This window comes from Sarcophilus harrisii, chromosome 5 (genome assembly GCF_902635505.1).
Source record: "Sarcophilus harrisii chromosome 5, mSarHar1.11, whole genome shotgun sequence".
NCBI classification, from domain to species: Eukaryota; Metazoa; Chordata; class Mammalia; order Dasyuromorphia; family Dasyuridae; genus Sarcophilus; species Sarcophilus harrisii.
Window position 1 is genome coordinate 139,156,017 of NC_045430.1, and position 27,622 is coordinate 139,183,638.

The window sequence follows — 27,622 nt, forward strand, 5'->3', positions numbered from 1 at the left end:
ATATTGTTTGACCTTTAGTCAATGGGAAATGCTTGTATTCTTTTAAATTTGACTAAGTTCTCTACATATTTGAGAAATGAGGCCTTTATGAGAGATATTTGCTATAAAGATTGCCAGATTTCTGCTTTCCTTTTAATCTTGGCTGCATGGTTTTGTTTGTGCATCAGCTTTTTAACTTAATGCAACAATAATTATTTATTTTACATTTTGTAAAGCTCTCTGTCTCTTGTTTGTTCATGACCTATAACATTTAATTTCATCTTTAAGAATGTGGATGCTATACCTACATACTGCACATATGTTTAATATTAATATTGCTTCATTGACTATGGTACCTTTAGTTTTCTTCCTTATGTCTCTTAAGTAGGTATATTTTTGCTTTTACTTTGTCTAAGATCAGGTTTGTTACCCCTGCATTATTTTTTATTTTAGCTGAAGCATAATAGATTCTGCTCCAGCCCCTTATCTTCACTTTCTCTGTGTCTTTCTTATAATCACCATATTGTAGAATTCTGGTTTTGATCTACTCTGCTATCTATTTGTTTTTTATGGGAGATTATATCCCATTCACTTTTACAATTATAATTCCTAACAAGGTATTCCCCTCCAGACTATTTTTCTGCCTGTTTTTTCTCTCTCTTTTCATCCATTCCCTCCTCAACAGTGTTTTGTTTCTGTCTACTATCTCCCCTCATCTGCCCTCTCTTCTGTCAGTTCACAACTTCCACCCCAAACCCATCTTTACTTAATCTTCTTCCCTTTGTACTTTCCTGTCCAATAATATATATTTCTTTATTCAATTGATCATATTTATTATTCCCTCTTTGAGGCAATATGAAAGTAAGGTTCATGTGATGCCCATTGCCCAATCTCTCATCTTCCTCTCCTTGGTTCTTTCATGTGAACTAATTTACCCCCTTCTAATTCTTTTTTCCTTCTGTACCCAGTATATTCCTCTTTCTCATCTCTTAATTATTTTTATATCATTCTCTCAAATCTACCTTATACTTGTACCCTGTTTCCATGTAAATGTGTTCTAGCTGTATTATTAGTTTATAATTTTTAAAAATTGTAACTATCATCTAACCAGGCAGGGATGTAATTTAGCTCACTAAATCCCTTATGTTTTCTTTTCCTTTTTTAAAACCATTTTAGACTTCTTTTGGGTTTTGATATTGGAAATCAAATTTTTTTGTTCAATTCTGATTTTCTCTTAATGAAAGCTTGAAGTCCTTCTATTTCATTGAATGATCATTTTCCCCTTGGAGTATTATGCTTAATTTTGCGAGGTAGATGGTTCTTGGTTATAGTCCTAGTTTCTTTGCTTTCAGGAATATCATGTTCTATGACCTCTGATTCTTTAATGTTGCTGCTGCTAAATCTATGGAATCCTAATTGGGGCTTCTCTATATTTCAATTGTTTTTTTTTTTTTTTTTCCTGGCCACTTTCCTTTGACCTAATAGTTCTGAAATCTGGCTATCATGTTTTTTGTAGTTTTTATTTGGGGATCTTTTTCCTAAGGTGATCAGCGAATTATTTCAATTTCTGTTTTTATTCTTTGCTTCCAAGATATCACGGTAGTTTTCCTTGATTATTTCTTCAAAGATGTTGTCCAGATCCTACTTTTGGTGGTGCATTTCAAATAGTCCAATAATTCTGATGTTGTCTCTCCTGTATTTATTTTCCAGGTCAGTTTGTTTTCCAATGAAATTTTTTCATTTCGATCTTTTTTCCCCCATCTTTTGAATTTGATTAAAAATCATAGTAATTTGTTTTCACTTACTCATAACTAACTTTTAAGGTGTTTTTTCCCCAATTAGCTTTTTTACTTTTTCCCCCCAATTTACCAATTTGACCAAAAACTCTTTAATGAGTTGCTTTCTTCAATAGATTTTTGCATCTCTTTTTTCCGTTGACTAATTCTACTTTTTAAGTAGTTTTCTGAGATGTTGACTTTTTTCAATAATTCTTTTGCCTCATTCTCATTTCTTTTCCCAATTTTTCTTCTACCTCTCTTTTATGATTTTTAAACTCCTTTTTGAACTCTTCACTCAGTTTTTTTCTGGACTTAAAACCACTTCCCAATTGTTTTTAGGGTTATTGTTGTCCTGTTCTGAGTTCAAATCCTTTTCTTCCCTGTTAGCCTAATATTTTTCTACACTAAAAAAGTGTCTTTTTTGGCTTTGCTTTTTATTTTTTTTCTTGCTCTTTTATTTTTTCTTCCATGATTTCCTTAAAAAAAAATTCAGCTCTGCTCTCAGGGTGGAAGGGACACTGTCATAAGTTTCATGTGCCAGTGGCTTGTGGAGCCTGACTGGTGTTTACCTATGACTGATATTGTCCTGAGGCCAATGGGGACTCTCATATCAGGTGCTGAGCTGAGAGGTTGGGGTGGGCAGGTGACTTGTGTTGATGAAGGCTGTCTGGGTTTGACAGCTGACCTGCTGCTGGGCTGGGATCCAGTGATAGTTTCTGATGTGTGCTATAGTCAGTGAAGTGTTTCTGCATTTATCCAAGACTACACTGAAGCACATCATTTAGTGACACTGGTCACTAAAGGATGCCTCTTCACCTGTGGATGTTATGATACACTTGGAGGTTTGGCCACTGGAGGATGCCTGTTTTCTCAGGGCCTCCCTGATGCATGCGATGGTTCTTGGAGTTGGATTATATCAGTTCCCCTGGCTATGCTAAGGTATTTTTTTTGGGGGGGGGAGGAAGGGGGAGTTCCTGGTGTTGATGTTTGCCTGCTCCACCACACTGGAGCTCAGGATCTCTTGCTTGTTTGTTGAGGTGGGGCTTACTACTGGCTTGCTGGGACACTTCCTATATTGTACTGTGTCCCCTCTTTACCTGAGTGAGGCAGACTTTTCTTTCTGATCTAAGTTTCTTCAACTAAAATATTGTTTCATCATCCCATCTTTTTGATGGTTTTGCTTTTCTGGAATTTGTTTCGAGGTGCTATTGTTTGGTTGTTTGAAGGTGAATATGGAAGAGTTAAAGTGATTTATTGCTTATTCTGCCATCTTGGCTCTTAGAAGTCTCATAAATAGTATTATCAACCATATTAATGTATATATTACTTTAAAAATCAAAAGAAAGAAATATTATCTAGGTACATGATAAAAAATTTCATAGGGATAATTCTTTCTTTCCTATTTTTCCATGTTTTATCAGTCATTGAAATTTTAAGATCCTTACTCTATTCTCATTGATGTAAACTTTTCACAAATTACCTAATAGAGAATGTATGACACATTGAAGATATCTATTAAAATGTTATTAAGAAAATGCCACTGTGGTTATATCTTCTTTTATTATGGAAAGAATATGGTGGAAATTATATCACATTTATTTATTTATTTACTTTTTGGCTGAAGCAATTGAGGTTAAGTGACTTGCCCAGGGTCACACAGCTAGGAAGTGTTAAGTGTTTGAGGTCACATTTGAACTCAAGTCCTCCTGACTTCAAGATTGGTTCTCAATCTACTGCACAACCTAGCTGCCCCTATATCACTTTTTTTTAAAGGCTCTATATAATAATATGTATTTCTTGTGAAATTTTTAGTTTTCTTTCTCTTTAATGGAATTTTTCCATATCATGGGGAGAAGTGGATTTTTAAAAGCCACAATTAGAGCTATTAGTGCAGTTGGTAAAGAAGCTAGAAATTTTTCAAAAATGAATTTCAACTTCTTTCCCCAAGTCAAATTATTTATAAATCAAATTTCTCTTTTTCTCCCTTTCCAGGTCAATTGGTTACTATAGCAAAAAGGAACATTTTGGCTCATTCACGTTTTCCTTGTTTCGCAGCAAGCAGATGATTGATGAGATTGGGGAATTCACATTTTTTCACTGTGTATTTTAGTCATTGTTTTACTGAGCCCCAAGAGGATAATTAGGGAAATTTCAAGGATATATTACAGTGGCTATCTATTTACTGCCTATATATATATATGACACTTTGGGAAATAAATTCAGGGAAATTGTCTGAAAAAAGTACCAAAAGTCAGATAGACAATGTTAAATCTGGAAAAAAAAAGTTATTGTATTAAAACATCAAAATTAAAGCCACATACAATCGTATTAATAATTAAATAGAAGGCTATAAATTGTTGAAATTAAAATGTAACATTTTAAAATTCAGGATTTAAAAAAAATATTTATATGAGCATTTCATGTATACTTTTGCCTCATATAAAATTCTTAAGGTATTAATATATTTGAGATATAGGTACTTAGGTATTTTTGAATATATAGCTCTTATTATTATATTTTGAATTGAAGTGTATGATGCATGTTAAAAAGATTATAATTAACTTATATTATCTTTTGTATTTTCCAATAAATAATTTAATATAAAAAAAATCAAAATAGCATTTGAAGATTTATCCCCTGGGTAACAAAAGTGCTCTGACAATGAATAATGGTGAATGTAAGTAAAAAAGTGGGTAATGTGAATTTAAATAAACAGTTATATCATGAGAGTTTCTTTAGGCAGCAGGATTTCTTTCTAGATCTAGTTGCCCTGGACTTTGGGATTTTATTCTATTTCATTAAAACATTTCATGGGGCAGATAGGTAATGCATTGGATAGTCTGCCAGCACAAGAATCAAGAGATACCTGAATTGGATTGTAATTTTGCACTAAGTCAAATCACTTAGCCTCTGTTTACCTAGGAGGCAACTAAGTGGCTTAGTGACTAGGTTGCTGAGATTGGAGTCAGAAAGACCTAAATTCAGATCTAGTTACATACACTTACTAGCTGTGTGCTCTTGATTAAAATCATTTAACTTATTTGCCTTAATTCAGGAGAGAAGAAAATGCCAAACCACTCCAGTATCTTTGCTCTTGGGCAGTATGGTACATGAATTAAAACAGTCATAAAATCAGTCATAAATCTAGATTATAGTTTCGGTACAAAGACAAGAACATGACTATAAGTTTTTAATGTAACTATTCTTTTATTTATAAAGAGATTATATTATTTAAAGACTTGCTGAATATATAACATCCCTTGTCAAGAACACACCCAAGGCAAATGATAGAATGTAAAATAAGCATTTTATATTGGGTTAGGATTCAGCTCAAGGGCTTGTCCTCAATTTGGCCAAGCTAGAAGAAATACCCAGAAAAAAATTTTTTAAAGAGCTAAAACCTATAATATTGCTCATTTTTGAAAAATAGCTTATCAAAAATGTTAAATGCCATGTATATGTATCTAGAGATCTAGAGATAAATAAACATGTTTGTTTATATCCAAAATAATATACATGAAATTTATTTAATAATAAATGCATATGTAAGCAGAAAAATTAAGAATAAATATCCATAACTTGTTAATGCAAGTTTTCTTTTCAAATTTATGAGATTGCCTCCATTTGGAAAAATACAGTAGAAATGGGAATGTGTGTTCTCAGGGCATAATGTAATGGTATCTGTATGTATTAACCTCTGGAAATAATATGCACTCAATAAGGACTTGATTGATTGGTTAAAAATGTCATCAGAAAGACTATGCATTACATGAACAAAAATGTTGAGGTTTTCTTGATTTCCTGTGTAAGCAATTATCAATAGATATAATTATACAATTAGTATGTGCAATGTGCTCTGCTGAACCATGGAGATATAAAGATGAACATATATATAAATATATAAACATATATATAAAGATGAATGATACATTTCTTGCCCATAAGGAACTTCTAGGGTAATGGATCATTATGGAAAATGGATTTAACATGTAAATATTACATAGAGCAAAATATGATAGAACAAATTAAATATCCATGCAAAATATTCAAATAAAGTCTCTGAGGAGGAACCAATCACTTTGGAGAATTTGTTGTTGTTGTTTTTAAATCATGAAGGAAGGGACACTTCAATTGGACCTCTGATGAAGGATCAAAAAGATTTTGACAGACATGTAGATAAGTATTTCAGATATTGGGTGATATTGTTAATGTGGCAAATGAAGTGGTTGTAGATACCAGATGGTATGATTTAGGAAAACACTAACTTCTCCTAATCTCAATTTCCTCATTTGTAAAATTAGTTTAATAATAGTACCCACTTTAAAGGATTGTGAAGATAAAATAATTTAACACAAAAAAAGCAATGTGTATATTATATAAATGCTTATTCTTAATATAATTATTGTGTTCCTTTAGAAGTGTTGACTGGATATCTATGTGGAAATTTATAGAAAAAAAACTAGGTCCAGTGAAAGGTTAGGGATCAATAGATAGATTTTGGGAACCTTTTTGGGCATCAATTAGAATCATGGATATGCTAATTGAAGACAAGAAAGTAAATGCCTTCACGATGAAAGAATATAATGAAAGACAATAAAAGAAGTTAGAGAAAGATCTTGCAGCTTTTCCATATTGAAAAGATAAAGGAAGAACAAAATTGACAGGAAACTGAGAAGTAGTCAGATTGGTAAAAAAAAATTCAGAGAATGCAGAGTTAAGAGAGACTTGCATTTACTTTTTAGCTTGAGTCTATACATAGCATTAAATCAATAGTGTTCAAATCAGTCTTCTTGCTTGAGTTACTGGAATAACTTGTTGCAAATGAGAGTGGTTTCTCAGTCCAATTTTAGCATTAGCATTCATTTCACACATAAAACATCTCTCAATTTTCTATATCTTATTTTATTTATCTTCCTTTCATTTTCTTTCTTGTTAAAAAGCATGTTTGCTCTGAGTACATAAATAACATAAAGGTTAATAGATCATAATTGTTCAAATCAAATGTTTTATTCAGATGCCTAAAGTATTTTAGTAAGGTTTCTTGCATTGCTGCTTGGTCCATTTCCAATTAAAGTACTATTTTTAAATGGCATTATCACACACATACACACATATATCACTCATAATTTAATTTTCATATTTTTCAGCACAATTCAAATAGAAATGGTCCCAGGACAAGTTATAATTCTAGTTACTTATTTATATTTAATTGGTTACTAATATAAAGATATATAAGATAATTTTTTGTCCTCAAATTAAAATGTTTTGATGTAAGCTCATCTTTTGCAAGCTCCTTGATAACATGTTACATTGCATGGATGAATAAATGAATAATGAATGAATAAAACATTTAGTAAGTATTTACTATTTGCAAAGCATTGTTCTAAGTACTAGGATACAAATAAATAATAGTCTCTACTCTCAAAAAGTTTTCATTCTAATGGAATAGACAAAACACATAAAGTTTAGACTGCAAGTGAGAAAGAAACATTTTATATTACTAGGTAATATCAGCAAAGTTAATGGTAATTTTTAAAAGTCACTTCCATTGACAATCATATCACTTTCTAGTTTTGAACTATTTGACAGGGCAAAGAATTTTGATGGCAATAACTTTTTTTTTTTAATTTAAAATTGTAACAAAATAAAAAAAAGAATACGAAAAGAAAGGATTTTTTTTTTAAAAAGTCATTTTAAAATGTGCTACCAAATTATGCTTTATTAGGGTATAATTAATATCTTAGGATATTATTCAAATAAATAATTTCATAAGTACTCCTTTGGAGGTAAACTAAAAGTAGAAATTCTTGAATTAATAGTGCAATCTATAGGATAGACTCCTAATCCTGTATTGTTATCTCATACAAATACATTATTTTATTTTCACAATAAAAATACATACTTTTTGAAAATAAAATAAAGTAGAATATTTTGCCCTGTTCAATTCTTCTTAAACTATAGGTTTTGCCCTCATATGGGATAATTGAATGTAAGACTTGTGAAATTATGATTTATCATCAAGTAAATGTTTAATTTATAAGCCTATTTTATAGTTTTATTGTCAGCCATTTCCCCCCAAAGTTCAGTCTAAGAATGACCAAAAATAAATAAATAAATAAAGGTTGTATCTACGGCTTTATTTACACCTAAGCAAACATATATACATGGGAATAATACAGTTAGAATTGAGTTCAGAGTGAGCATAGGCAGTAGGAGTTTTAAAGACAAAAATCACAAAAGGAAGGGGGGGGCATTGCATAATTACATAATTATTTTATCAGATCATTTTTAGTCTGGGTTGATTATCAGACTTGGGAGTTGATATATATCAGTCTGACTTGGATATCTGGCATAGCAGGGAAAGTTCTGGGTATAGTGTGGCAGTATCACAAGGAACTTCCAATGAGCAAATACTGCAAAAAATTTCCCTTATGCTAAGTTTAAGGAATGCTCAGTTTTATTTGATTCCCAGATCAATCTGGCCTTTTCTCTGTATAGTGAAGAAGCTTGAGCAAATCAAGGTGATTAGTAAAGACATTAATCATTATAAATCACTGAACCACTGAGAATAACCAAGACTTTGATAGCTGATCACTGCACATTCTGTTATTGTGTACAATGTATTCCTGGTTCTGCTTGTTTTACTCAGCATCAGTTCATGTACATCTTTCCAGGCCTTTCTAAAATAAACTTGTTAATCATTTTTATAGAACAATATTTCATTACCTTAACATACCACAACTTGTTCAGTCATTGCCCAATTGATAGTCATCCATTCCTTTTCCAATTCTTTGCTATCCCCAAAAGAGCTGCTACAAACATTTTTGCACATGGGTCCTTTTCTTTCCTTTATGATTCCTTGGGATACAGACACAGTAATGGCATTGCCGGGTGAAAGGATATGCACAGTTTTATAGCCTTTTAGGCATAGTTCCAGATTGCTTTCCAGAATGATTGGATGATTTCACAACTCCACCAACAATTCATTAGTGTCCCAATTTTCCCACACCCTCCAATGTTTATAATTATCTTTTCCTGTCAACTTAGCCAATCTGAGAGGTGTGAAATGGTATCTCTGAGTTGTTTTACTTTGCATTTCTCTGAGCAATAGTGATTGAGAGCATTTTTTTCATGTAACTATATAGGGCTTTAATTTAGTCATCTGAAAATTGTTCATATCCTTTGACCGTTTATCAATTGGGAAATGACTTCTATTTTTTTTTCTTTTTTTTAATTATAGCTTTTTATTTACAAAATATATGCATGGGTAATTTTTCAGCATTGATAATTGCAAAACCTTTTGTTCCAATTTTTCCCCTCACCCTCTCCCTCAGATAGCAGGTTGACAATACATGTTAATATGTTAACGTATATGTTAAATGCAATATATGTATACATGTCCATACAATTATTTTGCTGTACAAAAAGAATCAGACTTTGAAATAGTTAACAAGTAACCTGTGAAGGAAATCAAAAATGTGGGTAGACAAAAATAGAGGGATTGGGAATTCTATATAGTGGTTCATACTCATTTCCCAGAGTTCTTTCGCTGGGTGTAGCTGGTTCAATTCATTACTGCTCTATTGGAACTGATTTGGTTCATCTCATTGTTGAAGAGGGCCAAGTCTATCAGAATTGATCATCATATATTATTGTTGTTGAGGCATATGATGATCTCCTGGTTCTACTCATTTCATTCCACATCAGTTCATGCAAGTCTCTCCAGGCCTTTCTGACATCATCCTTCTGGTCATTTCTTACAGAACAATAATATTCCATAATATTCATATACCATAATTTATTCAGCCATTCTCCAATTGATGGGCATCCACTCAGTTTCCAGTTTCTGGCTACTACAAAGAGGACTGCCACAAACATTCTTGCACATACAAGTCCCTTTCCCTTCTTTAAAATCTCTTTGGGATGTAAGTCCAGTAGTAACACTGCTGAATCAAAGGGTATGCACAGTCTGATAACTTTTTGGGCATAGTTCCAAATCGCTCTCCAGAATGGCTGGATGTATTCACAATTCCACCAACAATGTATCAGTGTCCCAGTTTTCCCACATCCCCTCCAACATTCCACATTATTTTCCCTTTCATTCTAGCCAATCTGAGAAGTGTGTAATGGTATGGTGTAATGGTAATTGTGGCAGTTTTTGTCAAACAGTGAGTTCTTATCCCAAAAGCTGGGGTCTTTGTAACACTAGATTAAAGATATTGACTGTTTTATCCTTTGAACCTAACCTATTCCACTGATTAATTAGTCTATTTCTTAGTCAATACCAAATTGTTTTGGTAATTGCTGCTTTATAATATAATTTTAGATCTGGTACAGCTTGGCCCCCTTCATTTGATTTTTTTTTCATTAGTTCCCTTGAAATTCTTGACCTTTTGTTTTTCCATATGAACTTTGTTGTTATTTTTTCTAGGTAAATGATTTCTATTATAAATTTGACACAGTTCTTTATATATTTTAGAAATGAGACCTTTGTTAAAAATAAAGATTGTAAAAATTTTCCCCCAGCTTTGTACTTCCCTTTAATCTTGTTTCTTTTGGTTTTCTTTATGCAAAACTTTTAAATTTAATGTAATAAAAGGTGTCCATTTTGCCTTTCTAAATGTTCTCTAGTTCTTCTTTGGTTATAGTCCCCAAACTCCAAAGTCTCTCCAAAGGTCTGATAAATTATCCCTTGTTTTCCTAATTTGCTTATAATATCATCCTTTATGTCCAAATCATGTATCCGACTTTATTTTGATCAGTACATTGAATTTTATCAGCACTAGGATATTGCTGGAATGTTAATGTTTCTATTCATTTTCATATTGTAACATCACTCATATGGAGAAGAACCAGTTTCCCTAATCCCTATATGATTTCCCTAAGTCAAAAGAAGTCTTCTGTTTTTCTGATCTAACGTGTCTGTAGCAAAACAAATGTATCATGTTAAAGCATCTCGTGTCTGACTCAGTTATTTTGGAAAAACAACTTAGATTGAAAGAAAATTGGAAGCAACTTAAGAGTCCAAACACACTTAAAAAATCTATATAGCAAATTGATATATTTTCAAAATTTATTGCACAATATAACAAAAATAACTATAAATTACAATTATTAAATAACTATAATCTGGTATTATGTCTTAGGTTCAAGATCTTAAAATATTGAATGCAAGGGAAATATGAGCATTTTTATCATGGGACGTTTGGGATCATTGGAAAAGCTTTTCAGTTTACTAAACTAATCCAGCCTCCTCCTCCTCTGTACTCAAATTATTGTCCATCTGTATTATCTTTCCTAGATATGCCTACCGTAGGTAAGCTTTTTAGGTTGTTCTTCCAAATACATATCATCTGGGCAGTAAAACATCTCTGATCTCTTAAGGCAACACAATATTGAAGAACTTGACTGAAACAGAGGAATAATATCCATAAGCACACATTTGGAGAACCTCACAATCCATAGAGAAAATTATTTTTACCATAGGCTCTGTGTTAAATTTTCTCTATCACTGCCACAAAAACCTTGAGCAATCATGTATTTATTGCCTTTTTTATTACTTTATCTGGTGGTTATGATAAATAATTTATCATGGTTATTTCTATGAGTATATCTTTCAAGGAATATTGGATGATTTTGATATCTGAGTGAGATATGTGATATGTAGCATGGATTATATTATTGGAAAAGAGCCTTCATGGTTCAACAAAATGTAACAAGCAAACAATAGTCACAATTGGGTATTATATTTTCAGTATCTTTAAGTCAATTATATTATCATAAAAACAACATCCATTGGTTGAATATAACTAGGAAAAGCCTTCTTGTCACCTATTAATACCCCAAATTAGGAAGACTTTAATAGAAGTATTGATTCCAAACATAAAATTTTTGTATTTTTAGGAAATAGACATGTAAATCATCAGTTGTTAATTTTTAATACTTTTTTGCTAATAATGTCTGAAATTTTATTGTATAATGTTGATATCGTTCTTGCTTTCAAATAATTTGCTTTTCCTCACCATTCTTAAAATTGGATCAATATAAATCTAAATAAGTTAAATAAGCTACATCAAAGGTAGTTGTTTTTCCCACTTTTGTTTTTTAATTGCCAGATTGACAGAGTAATCTTTTCCATTTTCTCCTGTTTGTTGTCCTTCCCCAATTTTGCTTCAGTGCTGCTAGAATATCTTTGATCAATGGATCTCTTGTAAAACTTTCTTTAAATTACTATTATTCTCAACTGTTTCCCCCCTATCTTATGAGATAATAGTGTATATAATCATCTATCACCCTCATAAGATTTTACAAATAAGTTTATAGTATAAACTGACATTGCAGTTGATTTTCATTTCTGTTCAATTGCTTAATCAACATTTGCTGACTACAGCACTTTATGGTCTTTTTGTGAATAGATTTATATTAAGTTAGAATAAAATTATTGATATGTTTGGGTGTCCATATCTTATTTCTTGTTATTAGCTTGAATAGTTCTATTTTGAATCCTTTCAGGAGTATATAGCTTTTTCTCATCATTAACAGTCTGCTTTTTGCCTTCTAAATTAAATTTGACTTACACAGTTTATTTCTATAATCAGTGATGAGTATTTTCAATGTATGTTGTAATTTTCTTTTCTTTCTTTTTTTTTGGCAGTATTAATTGATATTCACCATTTTGGTACCTACAAATTCCTTTCTTTAAACATGTGTTTAGAATATGAGGATATTTATTAGTCTCTATGTTCTTGGCTTCTCATTTCTTTTTTTTTTTTTTTTTGAAACATTTTCATAGCTCTTTCACCCCATTAATAACATTTTTCAAATTTTCACTATTTATCACTAAGTATCAGAATTTAAGCCCCTAAGTTCATGTATTTTATCGTGTTCTTAATCTTCAATGTTTTTTTCAGTCATATCTGACTTTTTGTGACTCCATATTTTTTGTTGTTCGGTTTGTTTGTTTTTTTGGCAAAGATACTGGAGTGCTTTGCCATTTCTTTCTTCATCTCATTTCACAAATGAGGAAACCAAGACAAAAAGAGTTAAGAGACTTCCCCAGGGTCACACAACTAAGTCTGAGGCTGGGTTTAACTCATCAAAATAAGTCTTCCTGATTCTGAGCTCAGTACTGTATCTGCTGTGTCACCTAGGCGGCCTAGTTTTATTAGTTCTCAGAAAATGTGTATGTAAGCTATAATTATTTTGAGAAAGACCTTTTTTCCAATTCCTTGTTAGTGATACAATATGGAATGATCATCCATATCATGAAATAATGTTTCTTCATGATATTGGGGTATAATTAAAAAAAAAAAAAAAAAAAAAAAACAGCTTGACCAATCACTTTCCCTACCTTTATGGATAATATCTGTTTGTGACTTCAACCCTTCATTTAGTTCAACTTCATTTTTATTTGATTTAATTTATACCAATAATGTCAATACTGATGTGACTCAGATTTTCCTGATGTATTTGGAAGACATTGGACAGACACCATATCTTATAATAGTCAAATTAAAATATGTAGAAAGGCCAAAATCTAAGTGATTCTTAGTACTTCTTAATTCTTCTGTAATTCTGTCACCACTACTGAAGAAATATAATTAGGCTTCTTGGAACTAAGGGTACTTGTATTTATTTTTGTTTTATATGAGTTCTCTCGTGAGGATGTAAAAAAAAAAAAAAATCACTACCAAAGAGCCAGACAGCTAATGATGAGCTCTTCTCTACTTAGTGGGCTATCTTCTACTTGGAAGATAGATTTCAGCAGATTTTAATATATTATATGGAATGCTGAAATTCCTGAGATATAATTTACTTATAACTTACTTGACTAGAGTTTTAGTTTTACATCTGTCTTTTTCCCCCCCTATAACCTTGAGTAACCAATTAACTACTTAGCCACTCATTTTCATCAGCAATGAAAGGATATTGATATATTATCTTCCTGTCTATCTCACTGAGTTGTTATAAGGTTTATATAAATTATTTATATACAAATTGCTTGAAAAACTTCAAAATGCCATTTGGATTTAAAAAATGAATACTATCATAGTTGTTAGAAAAATCATATTTCCCTGAGTGGATGCCCATCAATTGGAGAATGGCTGAATAAATTATAGTATATGAATGCTATGGAATACTATTGTTCTGTAAGAATAGACCAGTAGGATGATTTCAGAGAGGCCTGGAGAGACTTACATGAACTGAAACAAAGTGAAATGAGCAGAACCAGGAGATCATTATACACAACAACAAGAAGACTATGTGATGATCAATTCTGAAGGACATGGCTCCCTTCAACATTGAGATGATTCAAACCAGCTCCACTTGTGCAGTGATGAAGAGAGCCAGCTATACCCAGAGAGAGAACCATGGGAACAGAGGGGGGAACACAACATAGCATTCTCATTTTCTCTGTTGTTATTTGCTTGCATTTTGTTTTGTTTTTTTCTCAGTTTTTCTTTTTCTTCCTTCTTGGTCTAATTTTTCTTGTACAACCAGATAACTGTATAAATATGTATACACACATTGGATCTAACATGTATTTCAACATATTTAACATGTATTGCACTACCTGCCAGATTGGGGAGGAGCTGGGGAGAAGGGGAAAATTTACAACAAAAGGTCATGCATGGGTCAATGTTGGAAAAATTACCAATGCATATACTTTGTAAATAAAAAGCTTTAATTAAAAAAAAAAAGAAAGAAAGAAAAATCATGTTTCCCAACTTGATAGTGAGTTACTTTGGCATTTGAATATCTTTTAGGCAAAATAATCTTCTGCCAGGTTATATCTTAGAAATATTTCATTTCATTCACATGATACTCTAGATTTGTGCATATGCAATTGCTTTTGAATGATCCAATAAAATATTTTGTGCTTTTTGTTCAGCTTTAATGTGTTCTAAAAAATTTCTGTCATCTAAATATATGTATAATAAAATATTATATATGTTTATATATAAAGGAAAAGTACCAATTTCAAAGGAAAATATTACATTATAGACTATACAATAAACAGTGCTTAAAAAGACATTTAATTACTAGTTAATATGTTGCTTGGTAATTAAGTTACTCTGAGAACAAGTCTTGATATAATTCCTCAAAAATTCAAAATATATGGCTAGCTTCTGGAATAAGAGTATATTGAGACAAAAGATGTCATCAAGAAATAGTAAAGCAGTACAACAACCTCATTATTGTTGGAATCCATATTTCTTTAGCACGCCAAATTGGCTTAGCTTTTTTGGCTATCGTATTCCAGTAGGGTGATACCCCAATTCCATTTGGTATAGCAGAATAGGAAGAAAAAAGGTTTTGCAAACAAATTTTCAACAATAGACAAGACAGTAGCCCCTTTTACAAAAAAAAAAAAAAAAAAAAAAAAAAAAGCAGGTTTGGTAATATATTATCAAATAGGAAGGAAAAGGTACCAGGCTTATATCACCATAAAAATGTCCTCATTCAAGATACAAAGCATACCAGAGGCACAAAGCAAATCATTGAGACTATTTTAAAATGCTACATTCGATTTCCATTTAAAATTACATAAGCACTTAAGTAAAAATGTAGTAGTAATTAGTAATTACTAGTATTGGATTAGTAATAGAAATTATCAGGGTAGATATTTTTCCCTTTTGTTAAAGTAGAGCTTCAAATATTTGACTTATCTGTTAATATAGGAAAATATGTTCTGTAGAGGAATTGTTTGTAGACTTGCTAAGTTTATTTTCACACTGACAAAGTGAAACATGTTATTTGCCTGAACTCTGGGAAGTGCATTTTTCAAAGTCCTATTAAAACATTAAGGTGATGAGTTTACACTCATCTAAAATTATTACTATCCTTTGAGGCTCCTTCAATAGTTTCCCTTTAAATAGAAGGGTTTATTCAAGCAAAATACTATACTATTGAAATGTGTTTTGATTAGTATGAGAGTAAGATGATTCATAATATTTTACCTCTGAATACTAAGTAAAATCTGACATTTTCTAATGGATCAGTTATTCCAAATGATAGAAAATTGACTATTGCGAAAAAAGACAAGTTTCTTAAAATCTCTTGTAATTTTAGGCCAAAATATGTTCTTAAAACGTTTATTACAAAGTTATGTTTGGACCTTTAAAGCGTAGGTAATACAATTTCATTGTGTTGAAGCTAATTTTTTTTTTCATTCTGGTTTCCCAAGAATTCAACCTTTCAATGAAAATAGTACATGCAGTGGCAAAGCCAAGAAATGGTTACTGAAACCACTAGACAGATTAAGAGGATTGATTTTTTTATATGTGTTATTGAATATGACCCAGTGGGGAATGTTCACTATCAAGATTGAGGCTTTTGTTATTTGACATATAGAATTGAATGACTTTCTTCCCTTTGGCTGTACATGCACACAAACACACACTCACAAAACCACTGTTCAAATTAAAGCTTTCTGTACAGAAAATTAGAAATAACAGCTGCTTGGAATATTGATACAGACAAAAAGTACAAATGAATCCATAGTACTTGCATTTTAGAAACAATACTTTAGTCTTGAGAATTCCTGAGTGAGATTGATAATCAATCCTAACTAAACACCATTTAAGGCAGAAAATTTTTATTAATTTTTCTTGTTGATTAATGGCAAAATAAAATTAAAAAAAAAACTAAGCAACTTTTTTGAAGTTTTCCAAAGACTAACTAAAGCAGAGAATTAGATTTATGGACTTTTCCCCTATTGTCTACAAAAATGTTCAGATTTAACCATCCTTAAAAGACAACAACGACAACAAAACAAATCAAATCTTCCTTCCCCATGCCATCCAACTCATCTACTACCCTATAAAACTTTAATTTTTGCAGCCAGATTACCAAAAAATAAAAAGTCATTTAGATTCTGTTTTGCTTTTCTCACCACTCTTCAGCACCTTGTGATATGACTTATTGATCTCCATCCCTAGACTGAAAAATACTCTTTCCAAATTTCCAAATTCACCAATCATTTTTCAATTATTAAACCTAATGATTTCTTCTCAGTTCTAATCTATCTCGACTCCTCAGCAGTATTTACCACTATTAGTTATATTCCTACACTTGCCTTCCTGTATAGTCTCTTCCCTCTGGATTTTTTCAAGAATTTATGCTGTACTGCTATACCTATTATCTATCTGTATCTGGTCTCCTTTTCTAAATCATTATCCTCTTTGTCTCTCTTCCAGTTCCCATATCAGAGCACCGTCTTTGGCAATATTCCTTTCTTTCTTAGGACTATTTCTTTTGGTAACCTCGTTATTTTGAATACATTCGATTATCATCTACATACAAATGAGTTGTAAATTTTCATATTCAAACTTCACCTGTATGATGTCCCATATCAACATCTGTCTTCTGTTCATTTCTACCTTGATGTCCTCTAGGCATCTCCAACTCACCTTATCCAGAACTAGTTATTTTTTCCTTTATCTCATCCTTTCCCCAAACTTCCATATTTTTGTCAAGGCATAATCATGCCAACCTCCCAGTCATCCTAGAATTTTCTCCTTTCTACACATTACCCATAAATTACCATGTTATGTAGATCTGGACTCTAGCAATAGAGCATGTTAACTGATCTTCTTCAAGGCCTTCATGTTTCCAGTTCATTGTTCACCTAGCTAATATATTGATGATCCTAATGCACAGGTCTGACTATAGCACTGCTCTATCTAAACTTCTTTGCTTCATATTATCTCCAGTTTCTCTAGCACTTTCTCATATCTACTCTATGTTCTAATAAAACTTGTGTAGCTGTGTTTCTCTGTATGACTCCATTTTCTGCACCTATGCCTTTGCAATGACTTTCTACCATCTATGAATATTCTCCCTTATTACTTCTGCATCTTGGAATTCCTAGTCCTCTTCATGTTACCATTTGAGTTCTTCCTATGTGATGGATTTTCCTTAACTTTCCAGATGTTTTTTTTTCCTTCAACTGCTGATATGCTTTATATTTTATTCATCTAGGGTTGTAGGCTTATAGATTTATAATTGGAAGATTGTAAATGATCTGATCCAACCTCTTCATTCTGTATTTGAGCAAACTGAGACCTAAAGAAGTGATGGACTGAGGTCACCCGCCTGAGGTCACACAAGTATAAATTACAGAGCAAAGAACATTTGTTCACTAAACCATTCTGCTCTTGTATACTGGTTGCCCCCCTTCTGCAGTTCCCCACCCCCATGCATTATTAGTATATTCTTTCAGGGTAGAGCCTTATTTTTATATTAGCAACTCTTTAGCACAATCCCCAAATAATTTATGATAAGAAATTAAAAGAAATAGATTAGAATTTGTGATTCCTTTAAACTCCCTGGAAAAGAAACTAATCTGTATAGGAAATTATTAGTATAGTCCTGGCCTTTAAATAAAAACCTAATCAAGGAAGGCGGCATACCTTGACAAAAAGGAATAATGGCAAGTATAGTTATCAGGTGCAGCTTATTTAAACTAACTTGACATGGTCATTTGTCTTATGGTAAATATGTAAGGAATAACCTGAATTAATCAGGAAAAAATTGAATAACCAAATATACAGAAAACCCAGAAACAGTAATGCTCTAATAGTAGCATTTGACACTTGTGGAAGTTTCCTTTATCATGATGGAAGAATAGTGAAAAAAATTTTCTAGCTATATTTTAATCCTCCCTTCATTTAACTGCCAAAGCCATATTCCTTAATACATAGAGATGATTCCATCAGGACTCTGCTCCAAAGCTATCAGTGACTCCTCAAAAATTTATTGACTTTGCAGAGATTTTCTACCATCTATGAATATTCTCCCTTATTACTTTTGTAATAAGTCCCTTCTTGGAATCTAAAGTCCCTTCATGTTACCACAAAAGTTCTTCATCTGACATAATGTCTTTTCTTAACTTTCCAGTTGCTTTTTCCTTCAACTGCTGATATACATTATATTTTATTCACTTAGTGTTATAGGTTTATTTACTGCAATCTACTGAAAAAACTACTAACTCAGCGTGGCATTCAAGACTCTTTATAATCTGACTCTGCTTAGGTAGCAAGCATTTATAATGTCCTTACTTTTTTACAGGCACTATGTTAAGCTCTGGGGCAACAAAGAAAGGTACAATTATATTTTACTAATAAGACTCTAGGGATACAAAAAAAGAAAAACAACAACAACAACAACAACAAAACCCCTTTCAAAATTTTTTCCCTTCATAGAAACAGCTGGGAGGCACAGTGAATGAAACATTATTAGGCTTACAGTTAGGAAGACCATTGTTCACATGTTGCCTCAGGTACTTATTCCCTATGGGACTCTGGACACTCACTTTACCTCTGTTTGCCTTACTGTCCTCAACTTCAAAATAGATTTTAACACATGCTTCCCTTAGCTTGATCAAATGAGATAATATTTTTAAAGTATTTAGTCCAGTTCATGGAATGTACTAGGCATTTACTAAATACTTGTTTCCTTCCATCCTTTCTATAATAAATGCTATAACCAAACTAAAAAAATACACTTTTTCTGTCTAATTTCATCCTGTCCTTTTTCAAATTATGAGTAGAATAAACTACTGTATATTTCTGCCTTTCACAATATTTCTTTTCAACTAGAAAAATAGAAAATTAAAATATCTCTCCTTCAAAGCCCAGTACAAATGCCATCAAATCTTCTCACATTCTCCTCTTTCCTCGAAGGGTAGTGATTCTTTCTTCTGGGACTTAGTAGTATCATTTTGACCTCTGCCATCCACTTAAAAATATTCTAAATTATGTAGTATTTTGGTTTTTTTGTTTGTTTTTCATCTGCCTTCACTATGATTATATTATAAACTTCCTGAGGACAGTTTTATTTTTTAATAGGATGTATCTTTTTAATGCCAGAGATAGCTTTTCATTTTGCTTTTATTCCTACGTTTTGGCACATGATGCCTTGCTTATAATAATACTCAATACTTGTTGTAGTGCATTGAATTTGTATTGTTCATAACATAGTCCCACAAATTGGAGGTTTAAAAAAAATTTTAAATTAAATGGCTTATGTTTATGTTGTATTTATTGTTATAGATAAGATTGTTTATCTTGAAGTGAACATACTTACAAGTTTTGGGATAATTCCTTTTAAAATACTTTCCTGATAGAGACCTTACAACAAAGATATGTCATTAACTGAGTTCACCAAAAATATCCTCATTCAAATGTGAATACTTCTTATAGCATGAATTATAGTGAACTTGAAGGAGTAGTATGCTGGTAAATATTTAACAATTGGCTCTTTGCGGTAGTAGTGGTTATATATGTAGGAGACTCCTTTAAGTTTAATCTACATTATTAACATTTTTACATCCCTTTTCCAAATCTAAGAAATCAAGAGAATAATAAATCAAAGCCTGATATATGAAGTGTTTGGTCATTTCCAAGGTGTAAAAGTTTATATTGAAAATTTAACACTCTGCTTTTCAGTTGGAGTTGACTTCAGCATACTCTTGGCTTGAAAACACTCAGTATTTTAGATAGATAGATAGATAGATATGAAGAGTGTTCCGGACTTGGAGTCACAAAAACTTTGTTTTTATTTCTGCTCTGGATGTTTGCTCAAAAACTCCAGTAGTACCCTACTGCTTCTAGAATAAATACTAATTCCTCTATGTAACATTTAAAGTTCTTTATCTACAGTCTGGCCTATCTTTCCAAGTTTTATATAAATACATTGTTTCCCTTTATGTACTCTTTGATCTTGCCAAAGTGTATTTGATGATGTTTATATGCGACATCCCATCTTTTACCTCCAATCCTTTGCAGAGGTCAATCATACTTGGAATCACTCTTGTCTCATGTCTGTATTATAGGCTACCATTATCTTCAAAACTTAGGCCCACTATAACCTCTTGTATGAGATATTTCCTGACCTTCCAGCTCCTAATTCTTATCCCCAAATTACTTTAATTTATTTATACATGTTCATCATTTCCCCTCATGAGAATGAGGCTGTCTCATTTTGTCTTTGTACCCCCAGTGCTTGGCAAAGACAGGGGTCCTCAAACTTTTTAAATAGGGGGCCAGTTCACTGTCCCTCAGACTGTTGGAGGGCCGGACTATAGTAAAAACAAAAACTTTGTTTTGTGGGCCTTTAAATAAAGAAACTTCATAGCCCTGGGTGAGGGGGATAATAATCATCCTTAGCTGCTGCATCTGGCCTGTGGGCCATAGTTTGAGGACCCCTGGCCTAGAACATAGTGCTTAATAATGCAAACTAACTGATTGATTTCTAATTGTATTAGAATTCTCTTAACCTCTGTGAACTTCAGTTTTTTCCTCTGGAAAATAGGGATAGTTAATAGTCCCCATCACTCAGGATTGTTATGAGGATTGAAGGAGGCAGTATATGTTATGTTCTTGCAGATGTTATAGCATTGTATAAAATAAATTGTTAATAATTATTATCATTGTCATTGTGAGCTCAAAGTCCTTATATACATAATACATGTTTTTTTAATAACTATTACTTTCTAACAGTTATAAAAATATTGCAAAGTCTATGTACCACATTTGAAATTCATTTCATTAAATATGTGTGTGTTTCTATATATAAACATATGTGTTAAGCTATTAAAGCTTAAAATTTACAAAAAGTCTCTTGGGACACCCCTATACATTTTATACAATGTTTGTATTTGGATTCAGTCCTTACCACAATGCCTGACATATGATCAGTTCTTAAAACATATCATCGGATACATAAACACTGAATATGTTTATATGTTATAGTGAGTATAGGGACTGGATCTATTATTTCACTGGGAGAGGGAACACCCAGATGAGAAAATTCTGCCACACCTGGTCAGTACCTTCTCTGTAATACATGGTCTTAGAGAATTACCCAGAACAGTGGCAGCTGAGTGATGAATTGCTCAGGGTCACACAAACATTATAGTCTAGAAGTAGTGCTTCAACATTGTTCTTTCTTGAGCCCCAAGCCCAGCTCTCTGTCCACTATGCTATGCTTTTCTTCATATGTTATAGTTATCATTTTAAATATCTTTATATGTTTTAAATATATTGTTTATATTGCATTATATTTAGATGCCCTGTGTAGTATCTGACTCTTTGTAACTTCATTTGAGGTTTTCTTGGCAAAGATATTGAAATAGTTTACCATTTCTTTCTCCATCTCATTTTACAGGGAATGAAACTGAGGCAAACAGCATACACATACACATTCTAATATATGGATATATACACACATATATATCTGCATATATAGGAATATGTATGAATGTATATGTATATATGTATGTAGTTGTATATGTATATAATGCACACACATCGATATTTATACACACATGTGTACACATACATAAAAAGAATGCACAGGTACCTTTACACAAAACATAAAAACAGCAAAATAGTCCTGGGAAATAATTTAGTCTTTATAAAAAGCATTATTGTATTTAAATGAAAAACTATAATTATGCTCCCAGGTATGTCTAGTTCTCCACTGTGTACCTTACTATAGTCAAAAACTTCATTAATTCATTTGCAATGAAAGTCAATCAAAGTTATTTCATAAGTTGAAATGGTATAGATATTAAAATCATTTTTCTCCTTTTCCTGCTTTGTTTTGCATCTGTTATAAGGGATTACTCTCTGGGAGTAGAAGATGTTTAAAAAAGTTATTTAAAATAATAAGAGAAGAGAGAGAATGAGAGGGGGGAGGGAGAGAAAGAGGGAGAGAGAAGAAGGGAGGAAAGGAAAGAAGGAGGAAGGGAAGAGAGGGAAGGAAGGAGGAACAAAGAAGGAGGGAGAGAGAGAGAATATGAGATCAAGAGCCCATCCAAAAACATATTCATGGATCTTTCTAGTAAGAATTCACTAGTAGGAGACATTGTAACTACATATTATATTTCTATAGGAAACCCTATTAAATTTTCCACAGTCTTCAAACAAGAGCAATTTAGTCTAAAACATAAAATATGCTTCTAAGATGTCAAAAACTCTCCATTATTGCCAACTTTTTCACATTCCGGTGTTCTATTTGCTTAGAAAAATTCTTCTTCCATTCATTAGAAAAGTTAAAAAAACAAAACAAAACACTGATAAGTGTTTATTTTTTATTTATGGCTTCATTAAGTTATAATTTTATGTGCTCAATCCATTCAATGCTGTATTCTTTTTTTTTCTTTCTTAGGTTCAAGAATGGCTATGCTTAAATTGTCAGACTCAGAGAGCAATATCAGGACAACTTGGGGACATGGGCAAAGTGCCACCTTCAATCCCACCTATTTCTTCAGAGATTGTACAAAAACCATCAGCTATACCTCAGCCTCAGCCTCCTGTGACAGAAGAAATATCCCCCAAAATATCCCCAATGCCTGCCCAAGTAACAGAAAAAAAGAAAGAACAAGAAGCACAAAAAGAAGATGAAAAAGTAAAGGAAATACCTTCACTTGAAAAGAAGCCCCCATTGATAAGCACAGATGAAAAGCATGAGGAAAGTAAATTGAAAGACAAGATTATAGACTCTGATGATTTGGAGGAAAAGCCCAAAAAGGGAGAGTTGCAAGAAATAATGAAACCTGAGGTGCCAGCTGATAAAGAAAAATCCTTGGACCAGGAACTTCCTAAAGAAGTACATGTGGAAAAACAAGCAGAGATCAAGACAGCACCTGGAATTCCCCAGAGTCTACCCAAAGAAGAGGAGAAAACTCAGAAAAAAGATGATGTACTACAGACAACACCATTAGTAAAACCAGATCAAGTGGAAACAGTGAAAGAAAAAATAGTAAGTGGATCATTTGTTGTTGTTATTGTTGTTTATTTAACTGTTTACACAAAGTTTGTGTACATATAATTAATTTTAAACTAAAACACACAAATTCCATTTAGAAACATCTGCACAAAGTGTAAAGGAAGGTGACACAAGTGTCAGTTAATTGGGATCTGTCCCTATATTCAAATTGGGAAAAAATCTGGGTAATTCAGGTATAATAAAAAAGAAGTGTTTATTTATTTTGATTTTTAAAATTATATCAACCAGTTATTCATGTCCACATTTAGTAAACTAAAATTTAAAATTCAACATTTAACTTTTTCTTTTTCAAATCATCAGTTACACACACAGAAAGTTATTTGACATTTTTCAAGTTAACACCAACTTGTGTGTATGTGTATACATGCACTTCCACATTTACACAGAGAAAGAATGAGAGTGAGAGAGTTCATGCCAAGTTGAAATCACAGGTTAGGTTCCCCAGGAAAAGTAATTACCTTGTGTTCAGCATACTCTGTGAACAGATACTCTTAAAATGTAGCTTATGAATTCTGGCTACTCATTCCATTTTAATGATAAAGCAGTTGACACAATTAGTTGAAAGCATAGACTTTTCAGTGAAAGAACATTTAGAGGAAAGATAACAACAGTCTTCAAGTTTGGGGACTTGATAAATGGGCTTTTTTTTTTTCCCTCCATAGATCAAATTATTAGCATGAGTTGTAAAGAATCTGAATATGACTAGATGTAAGGAAAACAAATTTCCTAATAATAGAGCTATCAAGAAATAAAACGGGCTGTTTTAGGAAGGAGCTTCTACTTACTAGAGGTCTTCAAGTAAAGACTGAATAAACACATGTTAGATTTAATGTAAAGGGAACTCTTGCTCTAATACAGGTTAGACTAGATTGAATGTTCAGCAGTTTGGTTCACAAAGTCCACTACAATTTTAAAATTTTAAGATACTTCTGATATGTAATTCTACAATTAACTTTCTCACCCATCAGTAATCTTCCTAAAAAACTGGTTTCTTCACAATTTTGGCCAGATTGAGAGTACAGTGAGACTATTGTCTCCCTAGATATTGTGCCTTTTTCATAGAATCTCATATTGACTTAGGTATTTTTTTTTTTGGCTATTATTATTTCTTATAATCTCACATTTTTTCTGTAATTATGTTTCAGGCATTCTGCTGTAGTGGATGAAACTCTAGAAGTAGAGGCAGGAAGACCTGATAAATCCTATTTCAGATATTTATTACTTTTGTGATTTGGGCAAGAAACTTAATATTGTCATCCTTTGTTTCCTGCCCTCTTAAATAGGAGTAATAATAGCACTTCACTGGGTTGTTCTGAAGATAAAATGATGTAATATATATCAAAATAGAACCTTTTAGAACCTTAAAGTGCTATGTAAATGTAAACTATCATTAATGGCAAATCATCATTGTTCAGGTTTTACAGTATTAAGTAGCTTAGCACTGCATAATTGCTCAAATGCAATCCAGTCCTAGCTTCTCTTTTGATTGCCTTCCTTTACAGATTTTAATAAGACTCCATATTTGCATTTCATCACATCCCGCTGCTCTTCCATAATCATTTCTTTTTTGGAAAAGGTTATTTTTTAAGGAAAATGCTTATTCTCTTTAATGGGCATTATCTGTACAAACATAGTGTACTTTGTTTTTTGAATTGTATGTGTACCTGGACATTAAAAGCAATAGGAAGTAAAAATAATTTTTTTAAAAACAGAAGTAGCACAATTATGACTATGTGTAAGACTATTCTGGAAAGGTAAGAAGAATGGCTTTGGGAAGAAGGGGAATTGGTGGTCAAAGAAAGATTTATGTAAGAAGACCTATTGGAAAACTATTAGTAACTTTCTGTGCAGCTGATACTTGAGATCTAGTTAAGGGTAGAGACTGAAAAGGAGAAAGATGGAAAAGAGATTTCACAGGTGAAAAGTAATATGACTTTTCTATAGTGTTGAATTTAGAGTAAAGAAGATTGAGTTTAAATTCAGTTATCATGCTAACTGTGTGACCATGGACAAGTAATTGAATTTCTTTTAGCTTTAGTTTCCTCATCTATAAAATGAGAAACAATATTTTAAAACAGCTACCTCAATTTTTTTTGTGGGTCTTAAATGAGATTGATAAATCAATAGATATATCAATAGATTAAAAAAAATAAGGAAAAAAGGAAGGAAAGGAAGGAAGAGAGGGAGGAAGGAGAAACTAGGGGAGGGAGAAGGGAAAAAGGAAAGAAGGGAGGAAAAGAGGAAGAGTGAGGGAGGGAAACAATTATAGAGCAGTAATTTTCAACTAAGACCTGAGATTAAATCTCAGTCTTGTGTGACCCTATTTGGGGTTTTCTTGGCAAAGACACTGAAGTGGTTTGTTATTTTCTTTTCCAGATAATCTTCCAAATGAGGAAACTGAGGTTAACAGGGTTAAGTGATTTTCCAGGTCACATAGCTAGTGTTTGAGATATAATTTGAACTCTGGTCTTCCTGCCTCCAGGCCAGTAATTTTTTTCAGTTCATCACCTAGCTGCTCTTTACTATATATATATATATATATATATATATATATATACACATACATACACACATACATATATATGTATATAATATAAAATCCTTTATAAATATTAGCTGTTGTCATTTCCAATAGAATGTAAGTTCTTTGGAGGCAGAAATTGATTGTCATTTTCATTTTTACCCTTAGGGTATATTAAGTACCTAATGAATCCTTTTTGGATTAGATTATATTAAAAATAGAATCAACAAAATTTTATAACCAGTTAGGATATAAGGGATGATGGAAATAAATAGCAAACATTAATTCCAAGATAATAAAAATGGTAACAGCTAACATTTATGTAGTACTTTAAAATTTTTCAAATACTTTGTACATATGATGACTGTGAGATCTGAACTCAAATAGAGATGGAAACTGCATACTCAGAAGAAAGAACAGATTTAGGAGGAAAGCTAATTAATCTTGTTGTATAAGGATGGACATGAATGTTGTTGAAAAAGATTAGAGAAATCTGGTGGTATTTGGGAGGTAGTTATAGATCTGAGGAAAGATAGACAGTGAAACTCACTAGGGATAGACATGGTGAATTATCACATGGGCAAATGGGAAGGACCAGAAAGTAAAATGGGATAATATATAAAGGATTGAAACTACAGATATATAGTTTCTATCTTTTATATTATATCTATATATCTATATTGCATATATATAAAATATATATGTGGGTATGTGTATATGTATACATACACATATATGTAATACATATTTTCTATATGTATATTCTCTCTCTCTCTATATATATATCACATATTATATACACATACATAGACATACACATATATAGTGTTTTAATTCATAGTATTTCAACCCATGTATGCATGGGTGTATGTATTTATGTGTTTCAATAAAAGCCTAGGATAAAGACTTTCAAATATGAAGGAAAGGAAATTTTAATAATATGGGATTAGTCTATAGCCATGAGAAATTGATGGAGATGATAGAATAACATATTATGAAAGGAAATATAGCTTAAGATACAACCCAAAATGATAAACTCTGAAAATCTAAACATAATCAATGAATTTTTTAAAAAAATGCTGGACACGAGACAAAAGACAGACATTTAAAGCATTATTTTTAAAAAAATAGACAAACATAATGTTAAACACAACAAATAGAAATACAAGAGAGGTAAATTAGTAAAACCAAAGGAAGACAAAATAACCACTTGGTTTAGAAATTATTGTTGAGAGGGAAAATAGGGAAAGAGAGAGACAGAGATGGGGCAGAGAGATAAGAAGAAATACTGAAAGAGAGTGATATTGGAGGAGGAAGAGAGATTTTCCTATGGTTGTTTTTGTTTTTGAAACAGAGTAATAGTGCAGGTCTTTAAAAAAAGATAGGAGAAAAGAGATAAATAGAACTGAAAGAAAGATGAGTGTATTAGTGTCAGGAGAGCTGTGCAGAGGCATCATGGAATAAAATTCTTGTAGGATGGAGTTACAAATTAGGAAGTTTCCTAAAACTGTGTAAGGGATAAAGGAGGACAAAATGGGATTGGCTG

The 27,622-nt window shown here is 31.9% G+C and overlaps 1 protein-coding gene across 6 annotated transcripts in view; it reads left to right on the forward strand.

Moving 5' to 3' along the window:
* The window catches only part of PCLO (piccolo presynaptic cytomatrix protein), a 513,527-nt gene that overhangs the window by 197,411 nt on the left and 288,494 nt on the right, over positions 1 to 27,622 (forward strand). For all 6 annotated transcript variants that reach the window (XM_031938652.1, XM_031938653.1, XM_031938655.1 and 3 more), the window contains exon 4: positions 22,935 to 23,528. In XM_031938652.1, coding sequence (XP_031794512.1) covers positions 22,935 to 23,528 — 594 coding nt within the window. The remainder of the gene's footprint in view (positions 1 to 22,934; positions 23,529 to 27,622) is intronic.